The sequence below is a fragment of the Oncorhynchus gorbuscha genome, linkage group LG23, assembly GCF_021184085.1.
Source record: "Oncorhynchus gorbuscha isolate QuinsamMale2020 ecotype Even-year linkage group LG23, OgorEven_v1.0, whole genome shotgun sequence".
Lineage (NCBI taxonomy): Eukaryota > Metazoa > Chordata > Actinopteri > Salmoniformes > Salmonidae > Oncorhynchus > Oncorhynchus gorbuscha.
Window position 1 is genome coordinate 14,450,382 of NC_060195.1, and position 17,905 is coordinate 14,468,286.

General features: G+C 45.4%; 1 protein-coding gene across 1 annotated transcript; it reads left to right on the forward strand.

Annotated features, from left to right (window-relative positions):
- The first annotated feature begins 930 nt into the window (after positions 1-930).
- LOC124011491 (stanniocalcin-2-like) lies at positions 931-13,998 on the forward strand. The gene is made up of 4 exons (XM_046324922.1): positions 931-1,393; positions 10,240-10,422; positions 12,979-13,141; positions 13,455-13,998. The coding sequence occupies exons 1-4, from the start codon at positions 1,255-1,257 to the stop codon at positions 13,819-13,821; spliced, it is 852 nt and encodes a 283-aa protein (XP_046180878.1). The 5' UTR covers positions 931-1,254; the 3' UTR covers positions 13,822-13,998.
- The last annotated feature ends 3,907 nt before the right edge of the window (positions 13,999-17,905 follow it).

A 17,905-nucleotide genomic window follows, 5' to 3' on the forward strand; every position in this document is an offset into this window, starting at 1 on the left:
CTCTTATCCTCTCCTCCCGTTCCTCTTATCCTCTCCTCCCGTTCCTTTTCTTATATCCTCTTCTGTTCTCCTCTTCTTTCTTCTCATCACCTCTCTCTTCTCCTGCTCTTGTCCCCTCTTCTTCTCCTCCTCCTCATTTCCTCCTCTCTTCACTTCCCTTATTGTCTTGGCCCTGGCATGATGGTGCACCCTGGCATGATGGTGCACCCTGGCATGATGGTGCACCCTGGCATGATGGTGCACTCACTGAGTGAGTTCAGTGAAAGTCGGGCAAGAAGAGTATGCCCTGTACTGTATGCATGGACAATGACAATCTGTTCAGAATCCTTCAGCCTGACTCTTACTAAGCTACAGGTTCTCTTGGAGAGGAAGCACACTGACAGTGGGCACTTGCATGACTTAATACTTGACTGGTCCATTAGGAAACATGCATCATATCGGCATAGTGGATGGTGCAACTGCAATTAACAACAAATTCATAAATAGAAACATGTAATAAAGTAGCAAATATATTATAGCCAAAATAGAGTAAGGCTAGCAATGGGAACAATATAATACCACTCAATACATTGTTTCCTCATACCGTTGTGGGAAAATATATTTGCCAATAATGTTTTACCTTATATCCACCAATATGTTATTCAAAGTATTACATAAATCGAACCACAGCAGATGTGTCCTGTTAATATCATTATATGTTATTACATTGTAGGCTAATAGCTGTTGGCATGCCAACATGATTCTGACAAGTCTGTTTAAAAATGTTTTCTTTCCTCAGATGCAAGCAACAACAAGAGACAGGTTTCTTAGCCAAACACTAGTAAATAACCACCTACTCATACACGCTTTTTTTTTTTTTTTACAAGAGGAGCTTTTATGGCAAGACGGGACTTTCACTGGACACTCCCATCTCAACCTTGGACGTGGATGTCTGCGTCTCTGATTGGTCGCTGAGCTTGGCTGACAACACCTGCTTGACTCCATCTAAATTGACGACCCGCCCGGGCTCTGGGAAATATAGGCAGCATCCCTGCTGTCCCAGCGCTCACTCTCTCTTTCTGTCTCACTCTCTGCGCTGCCCGCCTGAATACAGTCTACAGCCGTGAGTGCTACTGAGTTACCACGGACAGACAGAGAGCAGACTGGCTGGTTGGACCGGTGCGTTTCCGATACAACACTGCATCATTGTCTCAGAGCAGAGGGAAGGCAGACTTTAGCACAGGTACTTACTGGTCTTCACAGATAGAGGCAGAAATGTTGTTTAAATTTGCAATAGTGCTGCTGGTTTTGTCACTTTTGGAGCAAGTGGTGGGATTGGATAATATCGATGTTCATGACAACCCGTCAGAGAAACCGGCAAGCCAGAAAGGACGGATGTCTCTGCAGAACACAGGTAAGAAAGAGCACGCACGCGCAGAGAGAGAGAGAGAGAGAGAGAGAGAGAGAGAGAGAGAGAGAGAGAGAGAGATGCCCGACGGATTTGGTATGGGAAGTGGGTCGATGTTGAAATGATGTTATCAGAATACAGATCAGTGGGATACATTTGCGCGAGTGGGACCGCATGCTTGTCTGCACGTGCCCTCAGCGCGATGTATTTTGGAGGAACACGTTATTTCTCTCTCCCTCTGCATTCATCTGTTTCTTGACCGAAATACTGGCTTTATCATGGATGAGATTACCTTTTCAGATGATCCAGAAAGGGGATATATTGTAAATACAGGGTGACAGAAATGCAGTATGTTAGTAAACTATTAATAGACAGGCACAAGGTAGGTCATGATAGATAACGTATATGGCAGCGCCTCTAGGTGTTTGTGCGTGTGCGTGTGCGTGTGCGCGTTTGAGTTGTTTTTTTTCTTCCGCGTGTGCTCGTCACAATGTGCTTGGTTCAAAGTTAGCCAACATCCAGCCGATCCATTGGCAACCAGTATGCGTTTTGCATTTAAATGAAACAAACTTGGCAAAATGACTGAGCCTATGAGCAAGCTACCACAGTTGAGTGACTATCATGTGGCTACAATAGAGCCTAGGCTACACTAATGGAAAACTGTAATTTATAAGGTAATTTGAGGTATTCTAAACAGTAAAATAAAAAACAACTCTGAAATGTTTAATTGCAGAATAATGTAAATGATGATGCATTATGTGAAAATTTGCTGTATTTTTGAATGGTACTGTAATTTCACCCCATATAATACAGTGCCTTACTGTATCTCTGGAGCATCAAACACATTTGACCACTAGTGGGGGAATGGTATTGTTGTGTCTGGCTTATTAACATATTTTGAGGCGTGCCTTGTAACATGCTATATTTGTTGCACCTGTGAGTGAGAATTCTGTACCAATTTAACTCCTATTGGGTTATAGTGGCAAATCAATTTAACTCCTATTGGGTTATAGTGGCAAATCAATGTAAAATGTATAGCGGCCATATTAGAGTGGCAGTACGTCTTAAATGAAATGGTTGAGCATTTCGCCAAGTCTGTTTGGTCGGTTTTGCCCTGTAGTTGTTGCCAGTTTGAAAGCCTTTGTTAAGGCTTCCAGAAGTGCAATTGATATAAAACACAAAATATTAATTAATATAGTGTTTAGACATTTTATCAACCGGCCAACCTGCTTGCACAAATCCCTTGTAATTACAGTAAATACTGTGAAATACAAACCCATCCGCTCAATGAATTTCATTCATCCATTAATTAATTAATTTAGTCATTCATTCGGATTAAAGTAGCATACCCTGAATGCTGATAGGCTGACAGTCGTGGTATATCAGACTATACCAAGGGTATTACAAAACATGTACTTTTACTGCTCTAATGACGTTGGTAACCAGTTTATAATAGCAATAAGGCACTTCAGGGGTTTGTGGTATATGACCACTTTGTGTTGTGTCTAAGAACAGCCCTTAGCTGTGGTATATTGACCATATACCACATCCCATCGGGCCTTATTGCTTAAGTATAATGCAGTCAATAGTATTACAGTAATGTAATATGAGATACAGCATTTTACTCGCCACCTAGCTGCCTGTAAAATACTGTGAAATTCACGGTAACCGCTTTAAGGCTCGCACACATCGCACCTAATCTGGGTCTAGTGTTCAACTGCCGATCATTCAACGCGCTGTGTTTTAGGGACACCCGCTACAAACGTCTGACTGCCGAGATTTTTCACACGAGTCTACACGTAAAATCGGTTCGCAAATTACGTTCAAAGATGTTAAGTACTCTTGTCCAGCAAACGCTTTTGGTGTCTGAGCCCTTACAGTGGACTCCAGGCGTTAACTGTTGATTGTTAGGCTCCTACAAAGCATGCTGATAGGGAATGATGCAATCGCCTCATGCAGGGCTGATGTTCCGCATTCATGACAGGAATCCTAGTCCCTTAGGAAAGGCCTACGGTCTATGCAAAATAACCAATGTTATGAAAGACATACTTATATCTCTTATTCAATATAAAAAATCACGAGAATGTAAGGGTTTCTAATCCTTGTAGTTGCAGGGACAGCCCTGATGCAGCTCTGCACAGTAGAGTCCCTCAGTCAGTCAGAGTCCCACACCACTGTGTAATTCAATGCACGTTGCGGCCAGCTCGGACGAGCCAGGCACATTCCCGTGTAAACGCCAACACAAGCACTCGCTGCCGAGAGCAGCTCATTTTCCTGCAGCGCACCAAAGTTAAACCCAGTGACTACATACCCTTTTCTCTCTCTCTCTCTCTCTCTCTCTCTCTCTCTCTCTCTCTCTCTCTCTCTCTCTCTCTCTCTCTCTCTCTCTCTCTCTCTCTCTCTCTCTCTCTCTCTCTCTCCTCTCTCTCTCTCTCTCTCTCACTCTCTCTCACACTCACTCACACACACACACACACACACACACACACACACACACACACACACACACACACACACACACACACACACACACACACACACACACACACACACACACACACACACACACACACACACACCTCCCCCCAACAGAGCAGTCCTTGTTGACAAGCATCATTTCTCTAGTAAATGTGTTGCTTTAATTCTTTATTTACTCTGACCGGAGGGCTCGTGAGATTAATCTGCCTAGGCTATCAAATATGACACTTCCAGTGATTTGCTCTAGGTATATTAATGCATATCTCCAACTAAGACACATACTGTATGTCCAAGACTCATATATCCTATGATGTCTAAAACATGCTGACCCTTTCAAGATTGGCCTATATGGAATGGCATAGCAGTATTGGTTCTATCCCATGTGTACCGAATGACTCAGTGGCAGTGACTGGAGGAGAGGAGAGGGAGATGATGGGGACTCACTCTCTCTGTGAGTCTTCAAGACTGATTACAGAAGTTTTGAAAATACATTTTTGTTTCAACCCATGTAGTCCAAAATAAACACTTATAATAGGCCCATGTGTAGCCTAACACAGTGTGCCATGTAGCACCGTGTGCCATGTACACCGTGTGCCATGTACACCGTGTGCCATGTAGCACCGTGTGCCATGTAGCACCGTGTGCCATGTAGCACCGTGTGCCATGTAGCACCGTGTGCCATGTACACCGTGTGCCATGTACACTATACATGATTTAACTAGGAAAGTCAGTTAAGAACAAATTCTTGTTTACAATGACAGCCTACCCCTACCAAACCCTAACCCGGACGACACTGGTCCAATTGTGCACCGCCCTATGGGACTTCCAATCACGGCCTGGAATCGAACCAGGTTCTGTAGTGACGAGATGCAGCACTGAGATGCAGTGCCTTAGACCGCTGCACCTTAGACTGGAGCCAAAGGGAAGGCCTCTCTAAATATCCTACCATTTGGGGTTAACAGGCAGACGTTTCCCACTCTCCTGGTCATTTCATTTTGGTCCACTATCATTTGTTTTATTCCTGTCCTCCTTGGCTGCCACTGGCCAGGCGTTGTATAAGATTGTATAACATCTACATTTTAGTCATTTAGCAGATGCTCTTATCCAGAGCCACTTACTGGAGTGAGTACATACATTTGTCATACTGATCCCCCGTGGGAATTGAGCCCACAGCCCTGGCGTTGCAAGTGTCATGCTCTACCAACTGAGTTACATGGACAGCGAGAGGCCCAAGGGTGATGCCAACTGCCAACCTACTACAGCCCTGGCGGTGCAAGTGTCATGCTCTACCAACTGAGTTACATGGACAGCGAGAGGCCCAAGGGTGATGCCAACTGCCAACCTGTCTACTTCAGTCCAATCACCTGTCTACTTCAGTCCAGTCCTCTGTCTACTTCAGTCCAATCACCTGTCTACTTCAGTCCAGTCCCCTGTCTACTTCAGTCCAGTCACCTGTCTACTTCAGTCCAGTCACCTGTCTACTTCAGTCCAGTCCTCTGTCTACTTCAGTCCAGTCACCTGTCTACTTCAGTCCAGTCACCTGTCTACTTCAGTCCAGTCCCCTGTCTACTTCAGTCCAATCACCTGTCTACTTCAGTCCAGTCACCTGTCTACTTCAGTCCAGTCACCTGTCTACTTCAGTCCAGTCACCTGTCTACTTCAGTCCAGTCACCTGTCTACTTCAGTCCAATCACCTGTCTACTTCAGTCCAATCACCTGTCTACTTCAGTCCAATCACCTGTCTACTTCAGTCCAATCACCTGTCTACTTCAGTCCAATCACCTGTCTACTTCAGTCCAATCACCTGTCTACTTCAGTCCAGTCACCTGTCTACTTCATTCCAATCACCTGTCCGCTCCAGTCCAGTCACCAGTCTAGTCCAATCACCTGTCTACTTCAGTCCAGTCACCTGTCTACTTCAGTCCAGTCACCTGTCTACTTCAGTCCAATCACCTGTCCGCTCCAGTCCAGTCACCTGTCTACTTCAGTCCAATCACCTGTCTACTTCAGTCCAATCACCTGTCTACTTCAGTCCAATCACCTGTCCGCTCCAGTCCAGTCACCTGTCTACTTCAGTCCAATCACCTGTCTACTTCAGTCCAATCACCTGTCTACTTCAGTCCAATCACCTGTCTACTTCAGTCCAATCACCTGTCCGCTCCAGTCCAGTCACCTGTCTACTTCAGTCCAATCACCTGTCTACTTCAGTCCAATCACCTGTCTACTTCAGTCCAGTCCCCTGTCTAGTTCAGTCCAGTCACCTGTCTACTTCAGTCCAATCACCTGTCTACTTCAGTCCAATCACCTGTCTACTTCAGTCCAATCACCTGTCTAGTCCAGTTCAGTCCAATCACCTGTCTACTTCTCCAGTCAGTCCAGTCACCTGTCTACTTCAGTCCAGTCACCTGTCTACTTCAGTCCAGTCACCTGTCTACTTCAGTCCAATCACCTGTCCAATCACCTGTCTAGTCCAGTCCCCTGTCACCAGTCCAGTCCCTGTCTACTTCAGTCCAGTCACCTGTCTACTTCAGTCCAATCACCTGTCTACTTCAGTCCAATCACCTGTCCAGTCCAGTCACCAGTCTAGTCCAGTCTAGTCAGTCCAATCACCTGTCTACTTCCAATCACCTGTCCGCTCCAGTCCAATCTACTTGTCCAATCACCTGTCTACTTCAGTCCAATCACCTGTCTACCAATCACCTGTCTACTTCAGTCCAATCACCTGTCTCCAGTCCAGTCACCAGTCCAATCACCTGTCTACTTCAGTCCAATCACCTGTCTACTTCAGTCCAATCACCTGTCAGTCCAGTCACCAGTCTAGTCCAGTCACCTGTCCAGTCCAGTCACCTGTCTACTTCAGTCCAATCACCTGTCTACTTCAGTCCAATCACCTGTCCGCTAGTCCAGTCACCTGTCAGTCCAATCACCTGTCTACTTCAGTCCAATCACCTGTCCGCTCAGTCCAGTCACCTGTCTACTTCAGTCCAATCACCTGTCTACTTCAGTCCAGTCACCTGTCTACTTCCCAATCACCTGTCCAGTCCCAGTCAGTCCAGTCCCTGTCTACTTCAGTCCAGTCACCTGTCTACTGTCTACTTCAGTCCAGTCACCTGTCTACTTCAGTCACCCTGTCTACTTCAGTCCAGTCACCTGTCTACTTCAGTCCAATCACCTGTCTACTTCAGTCCAATCACCTGTCAGTCAGTCCAATCACCTGTCTACTTCAGTCCAATCACCTGTCTACTTCAGTCCAATCACCTGTGTCTACTTCAGTCCAGTCACCTGTCTGCACTCAGTCCAATCACCTGTCTACTTCAGTCCAATCACCTGTCACTTCTCCAATCACCTGTCTACTCCAGTCCAGTCACTTCAGTCCAATCACCTGTCTACTTCAGTCCAATCACCTGTCTACTTCAGTCCAGTCACCTGTCTACTTCAGTCCAGTCCCCTGTCTACTTCAGTCCAGTCCCCTGTCTACTTCAGTCCAGTCCCCTGTCTACTTCAGTCCAGTCCCCTGTCTACTTCAGTCCAATCACCTGTCTACTTAAGTCCAATCACCTGTCTACTTCAGTCCAATCACCTGTCTATTTCAGTCCAATCACCTGTCTACTTCAGTCCAATCACCTGTCTGCTCCAGTCCAGTCACCAGTCTAGTCCAGTCACCTGTCTACTTCAGTCCAATCACCTGTCTACTTCAGTCCAATCACCTGTCCGCTCCAGTCCAATCACCAGTCTAGTCCAGTCCCCTGTCTACTTCAGTCCAATCACCTGTCCACTTCAGTCCAATCACCTGTCTACTTCAGTCCAATCACCTGTCCGCTCCAGTCCAGTCACCTGTCTACTTCAGTCCAATCACCTGTCTACTTCAGTCCAGTCCCCTGTCTACTTCAGTCCAATCACCAGTCTAGTCCAGTCACCTGTCTACTTCAGTCCAATCACCAGTCTAGTCCAGTCACCTGTCTACTTCAGTCCAGTCCCCTGTCTACTTCAGTCCAGTCCCCTGTCTACTTCAGTCCAGTCACCTGTCTACTTCAGTCCAATCACCTGTCCGCTCCAGTCCAATCACCTGTCTACTTCAGTCCAGTCCCCTGTCTACTGCAGTCCAATCACCTGTCCGCTCCAGTCCAATCACCAGTCTAGTCCAGTCCCCTGTCTACTTCAGTCCAATCACCTGTCTACTTCAGTCCAATCACCAGTCTAGTCCAGTCACCTGTCTACTTCAGTCCAGTCCCCTGTCTACTTCAGTCCAATCACCTGTCTACTTCAGTCCAGTCACCTGTCTACTTCAGTCCAATCACCTGTCTACTTCAGTCCAATCACCTGTCCGCTCCAGTCCAAAAACCTGTCCGCTCCAGTCCAGTCACCTGTCGACTTCAGTCCAAACACCTGTCCGCTCCAGTCCAGTCACCAGTCACCTGTCTACTTCAGTCCAGTCACCTGTCTATTTCAGTCCAATCACCTGTCTACTTCAGTCCAGTCCCCTGTCTATTTCAGTCCAATCACCTGTCTATTTCAGTCCAATCACCTGTCTACTTCAGTCCAATCACCTGTCTATTTCAGTCCAATCACCTGTCTACTTCAGTCCAATCACCTGTCTACTCTCTGTCAATCACCTGTCTATTCAGTCCAGTCACCTGTCTATTTCAGTCCAATCACCTGTCTACTTCAGTCCAATCACCTGTCTACTTAAGTCCAATCACCTGTCTACTTCAGTCCAGTCACCTGTCTACTGCAGTCCAGTCACCAGTCTAGTCCAGTCACCTGTCTACTTCAGTCCAGTCACCTGTCCGTTCCAGTCTAGTCCAGTCACCAGTCTAGTCCAGTCACCTGTCTACTTCAATCACCAGTCTAGTCCAGTCACCAGTCTACTTCAGTCCAGTCACCAGTCTACTTCAGTCCAGTCACCTGTCTACTTCAGTCCAGTCACCTGTCCACTCCAGTCCAGTCACCAGTCTAGTCCAGTCACCAGTCTACTTCAGTCCAGTCACCTGTCTACTTCAGTCCAGTCACCTGTCCGCTCCAGTCCAGTCACCAGTCTAGTCCAGTCACCAGTCTAGTCCATCTCTCCACAGCAGCCCGGCCAGTTAGTCACTTAGAAAGATCCTGTGAAAAGTTGAAGGGTGTCAAATATGTGTACCTAGCAGCACAGACAGGAAAGACTAATTATATATAAACTAAAACACTCATCTACATGCTTGTTTAATACCAGGAAAACAGACACGGGTTGACTAAAGGCACAATAGTAATGACTTCTGCGTTGGTATGTTCTCCTGTAATACCCAACGCTGTATCGGTATCTGCAGTGCAGCATCCCCTCCTATCCTCACACCAGACAATGCAGATGTATTTTGACGCAGAATGACACAGTAATAATCTCTCTGTCACCCTGCATTCATCTGCACACCCCTCTGGTCTGTCTCTCTCTGTGGAGAGAAGAGGAGAGATGTTGTTTTCTTATCTCTGACGCTGAAGCCTGGAGGCTGGTTTAGTATGTATCTACTACACTGACAGTAGAAAGAGGGAGCATCCCAAATGACACCCTGTTTCCTATATGGTGCACTACTTTGGACCAGGGTCCACATAGGAACCAGTCTCTCTGCCATGGTAATTCACATCTCAGCCTGGATGTCCACACCTAAGTACTGTTCCTTCTTTTCCTCTCCCTAACGGAATGATTCATGTTACTGATTGGCCAGAGAGTCACCTGGTAAATAAATAACAGCTCTGAGACAACAAGGAAATAACAGCTCTGAGACAACAAATAAATAACAGCTCTGAGACAACAAGGAAATAACAGCTCTGAGACAACAAGGAAATAACAGCTCTGAGACAACAAATAAATAACAGCTCTGAGACAACAAGGAAATAACAGCTCTGAGACAACAAGGAAATAACAGCTCTGAGACAACAAATAAATAACAGCTCTGAGACAACAAGGAAATAACAGCTCTGAGACAACAAGGAAATAACAGCTCTGAGACAACAAGGAAATAACAGCTCTGAGACAACAAATAAATAACAGCTCTGAGACAACAAATAAATAACAGCTCTGAGACAACAAGGAAATAACAGCTCTGAGACAACAAGGAAATAACAGCTCTGAGACAACAAATAAATAACAGCTCTGAGACAACAAGGAAATAACAGCTCTGAGACAACAAGGAAATAACAGTTCTGAGACAACAAGGAAATAACAGTTCAGGGATAAAAAGGAAATAACAGCTCTGAGACAACAAGGAAATAACAGCTCTGAGGCAACAAGGAAATAACAGCTCTAACAGCTATCATTACATGTAATGGGGATAGAGGTTGATGCTTGATAGTAGACTGTAAGTGTCAGTGACAACTCTCTCTCCATCTTTCTCTCGCTCCAGCTGAGATCCAGCACTGTCTGGTGAGTGCAGGAGATGTGGGCTGCGGTGTGTTTGAGTGTTTTGAGAACAACTCCTGTGAGATCAGAGGCCTGCAGGAGATCTGTCTGACCTTCCTACACAACGCCGGAAAGTTTGACTCCCAGGTAAGGCACTCTGCGTGTGTGTGTGTGTGTGTTTGTTTAAGTCTACATGTGTATGTGTGTATGTGTGTACATGCGTGTATGTTAGTGCATACATGGATTTATTGAGTGTGTTTGCCAACATGTGCGTTCGTATGTGTTTGTGTGCCCCAATTCCCTTCCCTTTCCCACGGAGGTCAGGTCTCTGTGTGTCAGGTCAGAGGGCTACAGGGCCAGGGGTAGCCAGCTGGCACCATGCCGAGCCAGATCCCCTTTCAGATGGGTAGAACAGGCTCTGTCCCGACCTCTCACTGGGCCATCAGAAGGAGTTCTAACCATCCTACAACTAGAACATCTACAGTGCATTCAGAAAGTATTCAAACCCCTTCACTTTTACCACATTTTCTTACGTTACAGCTTTATTCTAAAATAGATTAAATAAATAATAAATCCTCATCAATCTACACACCATACACTATAGTGACAAAGTCAAAACAGGTTTTTAGAAATTTCAGCAAATGTATAAAAGCTCTTATTTACATAAGTATTCAGACCCTTTGCTATGCGATTCGAAATTGAGCTCAGGTGCATCCTGTTTCCATTGATCATCCTTGAGATGTTTCAACAACTTAATTGGAGAACACCTGTGGTAAGGTCACAGTTGAAAATGAGAACTTGTTCTCAACTAGCCTACCTGGTTAAATAAAGGTGAAAAAAAATGCAATTGATTGGACATGGTTTGGAAAGGCACACTCCTTTCTATATAAGTGCCCACAGTTGACAGTGCATGTCAGAGCAAAAACCAAGCCATGAGGTCGAAGGAATTGTCCATAATGCTGAGAGAGAGGATTGAGTTGAGGCACAGATCTGGGGAAGGGTACGAAAAAATATCTGCAGCATTGAAGGTCCCCAAGCACAGAGTGGTCTCCATCATTCTTAAATGGAGGAAGTTTGGAACCACCAAGACTCTTCCTAGAGCTGCTAGCCCGGCCAAACTGAGCAATTGGGGGAGAAGGGCCTTGGTCAGGGTGCCGACCATGAACCCAATAGTCACTCTGACAGAGCTCCAGAACTCCTCTGTGGAGATGAGAGAACCTTCCAGAAGGACAACCATATCTACAGTACTCTACCAATCAGGCCTCAGACTGGGGCGAAGGTTCACCTTCCAACAGGACAACAACCCTAAGCACACATCCCAAGTCTGCAAAGCTGTCATCAAGGCAAAGGGTGGCTACTTTGAAGAATATCAAATATATTTGGATTTGTTTAACACTTTTTTGGTTATTATGTGATTCCATATGTGTTATTTCAAAGTTTTGATGTCTTCACTATTATTCTACAATGTAGAAAATAGTAGAAATAAAGAAAAACCCTTGAATGAGTAGATCTGTCCAAACTTTGACTGGTACTGTATGTAAATGTGATATTTCAGTTTTTTATTTTTAATACATTTGCAAAAATATATTTAAAAAACAGTTTTTTTTGTCATTATAAGGTATTGTGTGTATATTGATGAGGATTTTTTTTTGTAATCAATTTTAGAATAGGGCTTTAATGTAACAAAATGTGGAAAAAGTCAAGGGGTCTGAATACTTTTCGAATGCACCGTATGTTCAGGGGTTAGCAGGTTTTTATTGGTACAGCACAATCAACTAATCCAATAATCCCCAGCTTCCAATTGGTCAATTCAACCACTCTCCTCTCCCTTGCATCTATTCCCAAGGTCGTTGCTGTAAAAGAGAATGTCTTCTCAGTCAATCTAACTGGTAAAATACATGTTAAGTACAATGGTTGAGTGTTCTATATTTCTGTTAGGGTCAGGTTTGAGTTTTCTATATTTCTGTTAGGGTTAGGTTTGAGTTTTCTATAGTTCTGTTAGGGTTAGCGTTGAGTGTTCTATAGTTCTGTTAGGGTTAGCGTTGAGTGTTCTATAGTTCTGTCAGGGTTAGGATTGAGTGTTCTATATGTCTGTAAGGTTTAGGGTTGAGTGTTCTATATATCTGTTAGGGTTAGGGTTAAGTGTTCTATATGTCTGTTATGGTTAGGGTTGAGTGTTCTATAGTTCTGTTATGGTTATGTTTGAGTGTTCTATATGTATGCTAGGGTTAGGTTTGAGTGTTGTATAGTTCTGTAAAGGTTAGGTGTTCTATATTTGTGTTAGTGTTAGGGTTGAGTGTTCTATTTGTCTGTTAGGTTAGGGTTGAGTGTTCTATAGTTCTGTTAGGGTTAGCGTTGAGTGTTCTATAGTCCTGTTTGGGTTAAGTGTTCTATAGTTCTGTTAGGGTTAGGATTTAGTGTTCTACATGTCTGTGTGTTTAGGGTAAGGGTTAGGGTTGAGTGTTCTATATCTACTGTGTGTGTTTAGGGTAAGGGTTAGGGTTGAGTGTTCTATATCTACTGTGTGTGTTTAGGGTAAGGGTTAGGGTTGAGTGTTCTATATCTACTGTGTGTGTTTAGGGTAAGGGTTAGGGTTGAGTGTTCTATATCTACTGTGTGTGTTTAGGGTAAGGGTTAGGGTTGAGTGTTCTATATCTACTGTGTGTGTTTAGGGTAAGGGTTAGGGTTGAGTGTTCTATATCTACTGTGTGTGTTTAGTTCATCAAGGATGCTGCATCAGCAGGACACAAGTTCAGCTGCATCAGCAGGAAGTGCTTGGCCATTAAAGAGATGGTGTTCCAGCTGCAGAGAGAGTGTTACCTCAGACACAACCTGTGTTCTGCAGCCAAGCAGAACGTTGCTGTCATGGTGGAGATGATCCACTTCCAGGACCTCTTCCCTAAAGGGTGAGGATGTAGGCATTCATCAGTGTGTTTTTTTCTCTCCCTCTCTCCGTATCATCCCTTCTTCTCTTCCCTAAAGGGTGAGAAGTACTATGTCTCTCTTTCTCTCTGACCCTTTGTCTGTCTCTTCCTCCCTCTCCATCACTCTCTCTCTGCCTTTCTTTACTACCTCTTTCTACTCTTCTCTCTGCCTCTTCCCATTTTGACCTACCTAGAAGGTAAACCTCCCATACCAAGCTGTGGATGTGCAGCCCTATATTCATATAATAGTATAATAATCCCATGATCTCTCTCTCTGTCTCTCTCCTACCCACAGGCCGTATGTGGAGCTGGTCAACATCCTACTGAGCTGTGGGGAGGAGGTGAAGGAGGCCTTAACCAGGAGCGTCCGGCTGCAGTGTGAGCAGAACTGGGGGGCTCTCTGTGACAGCCTTAGTGTCTGCTCTTCCCTCACCCCCCCTCCTGGTCAGGCCCCCGCCTCCCCCGACCACCGCCGCCACAGGTCCCCCCACTCCGAGCCAGACCACCCCAGACCCCCCCGACAGGGGGACAAGGACAAGCCCAGTAAAGGCGGCTTCAACGCCCACCCCCGCAGCCGCAGCCAGGGTCCCCGTCGACAGAGCCCCGAGGCTGGTGTGGCGGCGGAGCAGGAAGGCTCTGAGGCCACAGACATCCGGAGGTGAAGAGACATTGAACCCTAACTATCCAGAGCCCTCCCTGACCGTGTCACCATCATAGCCCCCCCCCAACACACACACACATACACACACACAGACATACACATAGACAGATACTGTACATGCAAGAACACACACATCTACACACATACACAGACTCACTCTCTCTTTCTCTCGCTCTCTCCGTCCTCTATCCCTCTCTCCGTCCTCTATCCCTCTCTCCGTCCTCTATCCCTCTCTCCGTCCTCTATCCCTCTCTCCGTCCTCTATCCCTCTCTCCGTCCTCTATCCCTCTCTCCGTCCTCTATCCCTCTCTCCGTCCTCTATCCCTCTCTCCGTCCTCTATCCCTCTCTCTCCGTCCTCTATCCCTCTCTCCGTCCTCTATCCCTCTCTCCGTCCTCTATCCCTCTCTCCATCCTCTATCCCTCTCTCCCTCCTCTATCCCTCTCTCCGTCCTCTATCCCTCTCTCCGTCCTCTATCCCTCTCTCCGTCCTCTATCCCTCTCTCCCTCCTCTATCCCTCTCTCCGTCCTCTATCCCTCTCTCCGTCCTCTATCCCTCTCTCCGTCCTCTATCCCTCTCTCCGTCCTCTATCCCTCTCTCCGTCCTCTATCCCTCTCTCCGTCCTCTATCCCTCTCTCCGTCCTCTATCCCTCTCTCCGTCCTCTATCCCTCTCTCCGTCCTCTATCCCTCTCTCCGTCCTCTATCCCTCTCTCCGTCCTCTATCCCTCTCTCCGTCCTCTATCCCTCTCTCCGTCCTCTATCCCTCTCTCCGTCCTCTATCCCTCTCTCCTTCCTCTATGCCTCTCTCCGTCCTCTCTCCCCATCTCCTCTCCAGTCATTCCAGAAGTCCTAAATGGAACATCTGCAGGGTAACTTGGTGTAGCTCGTTCAGTTACTCCAGATTGTAGTCCACGATGTTGTTTCTGTTTAGTATTATTATCCTGATTTTTATTTGAAGTGTTAGAACTTCATGGGCTCTAATATAGCGTTTCTCAAATCATACTCACTGTAACATCTGATTATATTTGTATTATTTATTTTATTCTTTATGCAATGTTTAAATATCCAAATGTACATAGAAATATACATATCTATATTTATACAGTATGAACATGTATAAATATAGTCACCATATAAGATTATAGTACATGGTGTGTTCTGTTGTATACCACACCAGACTCCATCACCACCCATCTGTAGATATGCAACATTCAGCATTGTTGTTTCAAAGTGGGAATGTGTTGTTAGTATTATAATACTAGATACTTGATGATTAAATACAAACTGTACAGGTTTTGAAGCCCAGCTCTGGCACATATGGCTTGTAGTACAAGAGGTTGGGTTACCATGGCAAAGTAAACAAACTGGCACATTCTCCGATGGCCAGCTTCCATCGTTAGGATTCCTACTATTAGGGCACCCAGGACACAGTCTGTCTGTAGCAGCATATGCATACTGTGTCTCAAATAGCACCCTATTCCCTACAGAGTGCACTGCTTTTGACCAGGGCCGTATGGGCCAATTGGGTTGCAGACATAGCGAAGGTTTAGTTCTCTCAGAAAACCCTCCTCTGATCTCAGCTAATGTACTAATGCATCCAGGTGCCTCAACAGGCTGGTTCCATCTGTAGTGATTCCTCTCTGTGAGGCTGAGGTTTACTAGAGTTCACTCGACTGGGGTGACAATGTCGTACAGTAAGTAGCACTAGAACAATTCAAAGGTGATTTTCAATTGATTCGGTTTAAAGATTAATTATTGAAACTTTTATTGGACTCTTAGGTACAAACATTTCTGTTGTTGTGGGAACAGACTCGCAGACATTCAAACAGACAGTCCTACAGACACACTACAGACAGTCCTACAGACACGCTACAGACACGCTACAGACAGTCCTACAGACACGCTACAGACAGTCCTATAGGAACGCAGTAGACGGTCCTACAGACACGCTACAGACAGTCCCACAGACACGCTACAGACAGTCCCACAGACACGCTACAGACAGTCCCACAGACACGCTACAGACAGTCCTACCGACACGCTACACACAGCCCTACCAACACACTACAGACACCCTACAGACAGTCCTACAGACATGCAACAAACAGTCCTACAGACACACATCAGACACACAACAGACACGCTACAGACAGTCCTACAGACATTCATACAAACAGTCCTACGGACACACAACAGACAGTCCTACAGACACACAACAGACATGCTACAGGCAGTCCTACAGAGACTCTACAGACAGTCCTACAGACAGTGCTACAGACATGCTACAGACAGTGCTACAGACAGTAGCACCCCAGTAACTGCATCTCAGCAAGCGTCACTAGTGTGATTGATTGATTGATTAGTATGATTGATTTGTGTGATTGATTGATTAGTATGATTGATTGATTGATTGATTGATTGACAGGTGTGGTTCTGATGATACCACTGATTGCTGTACAGCTGAAGCCATCTCCAGACTCACCCCTCTAACTGAAGATAGTCTGTACACTAACGTGACACCACAAGACTATGAAAGCCCACTGAGCTAAAGGCTTAGGCATTACCCCAGGGAGATAACACAAATATTGTGCTTTCTGCCATCGAAGCGTTGTATGCAATCAAGTACCTGGAAGCAGCCAATCAACAGTGTGTTCCTGTATAATCCCCAGGTCAGACCAGGGGAGGTAGAGGAGGAGGAGGTGGTGTGAACGTGTTCTGTTCTTGCCCCCTCTCTCTCTTCCTTTCCAGAGTCCTATGCTAAAATTCCCTACATAGTGCACTACTATGGGCCACTGGTCAAAAGTAGTGCACCATATAGGGAATATGGTGCCATTGGGACGCATCCCCAGCAAGTCCACACTTTGGGGCTCAGTCCGCTGTTATTCTAAATTGTATATTTACCAAGGCCACCAGAGAATTCCTCTGAGCTACAGCCAAGAGCTGGCCGGCCGCACGGGGAGAGAGAGATGAAGGGGGAAAGAAGGATGAGAACTACACTCAACGGTTCCTGAGGAGACACGTCCTCCCTGTTCCTTCTTCCACCTCTTCTTGTAGTTCTGAGGTGTCTGTTGGCCAGTCATGCTATCCTGACCCTCTGTTTCTATTCAGATGATGTGACAACCTATTGCAGTTTATTGACTTATCTTTGGGCACCAGGTGTGTAACTCTATTAAGAATGTAAATGACTGTAACTGATAATCTGGTCCATACTCTGTCACTATCTTCTCCATTTTGTGTTCCAGGAGAAATAGACTGACAGTGCTTCCTACTTCTTGTTTCTCAGTGTTCCATACAGCACATCACTTCCTCTACACCCCCAGTTGGGCATCAGAATGACCTTGCAGAATGTAGTCTGGTATGGTTTTACTTCACGTGTCTGATAATGTGTATACAAACAGTACTATGAAACTCTGAAATCAAAATCAACAGAAATGTATCTTGTTATCATTAAAAGTGACTTTTTTTGTGGATATTTTTGTACACTGTGTTTAGTCATCAAGATTTTGTGTGTTCAGTAGGTAGCTCTGATCATGAACTGCGTGGCATGACAACAATTCAGAGGAATTATTTCTACTTAGATAATATTGACACGGCTATCCAGAAAGATACATTGAAAAATATGCTTACCACATAGATAACACAAGGAGACTGAGGGTGGACAAGAGACTGAGGGTGGACAAGGAGACTGAGGGTGGACTTTCTCAGCTACAATTAATGTCTTCTTCAATACCAGGTCAACATTCCGTTGTCAAACATTGCAGATAGTAACGCCACTAATAGAGCAGACATGATTCCTTGTTCTACAGGTCGGAGGGGCATGTTTGTTCTATGTAACATATTTCTATCTGAACGTTTTAAAACTTGTGTCGTGCTGAACCTGCCCGATCATTATAGTGTAATATTGTGTGATACCGCCTCCTTCAGGGCAAACCACATACTGCACAATCATACTTTTCAGAATCAGTTGGACACATTGTTGTGAAAAGAGGCATATCACACAGAAATGCGACCATCTGTGATTTGATTACACCTTTAAATACCCCCTTACACCTTCAAAATGTTATTGTGAAGTTACAATGATCACT

Excerpts from the sequence above, each read along its gene's own strand:
- LOC124011491 (XM_046324922.1), top strand. The coding sequence starts at position 1,255 with ATGTTGTTTAAATTTGCAATAGTGCTGCTGGTTTTGTCACTTTTGGAG. Across the intron at positions 1,394-10,239 it reads GATGTCTCTGCAGAACACAG|CTGAGATCCAGCACTGTCTG; the intron begins GTAAGAAAGAGC and ends CTCTCGCTCCAG. Across the intron at positions 13,142-13,454 it reads CAGGACCTCTTCCCTAAAGG|GCCGTATGTGGAGCTGGTCA; the intron begins GTGAGGATGTAG and ends TCCTACCCACAG.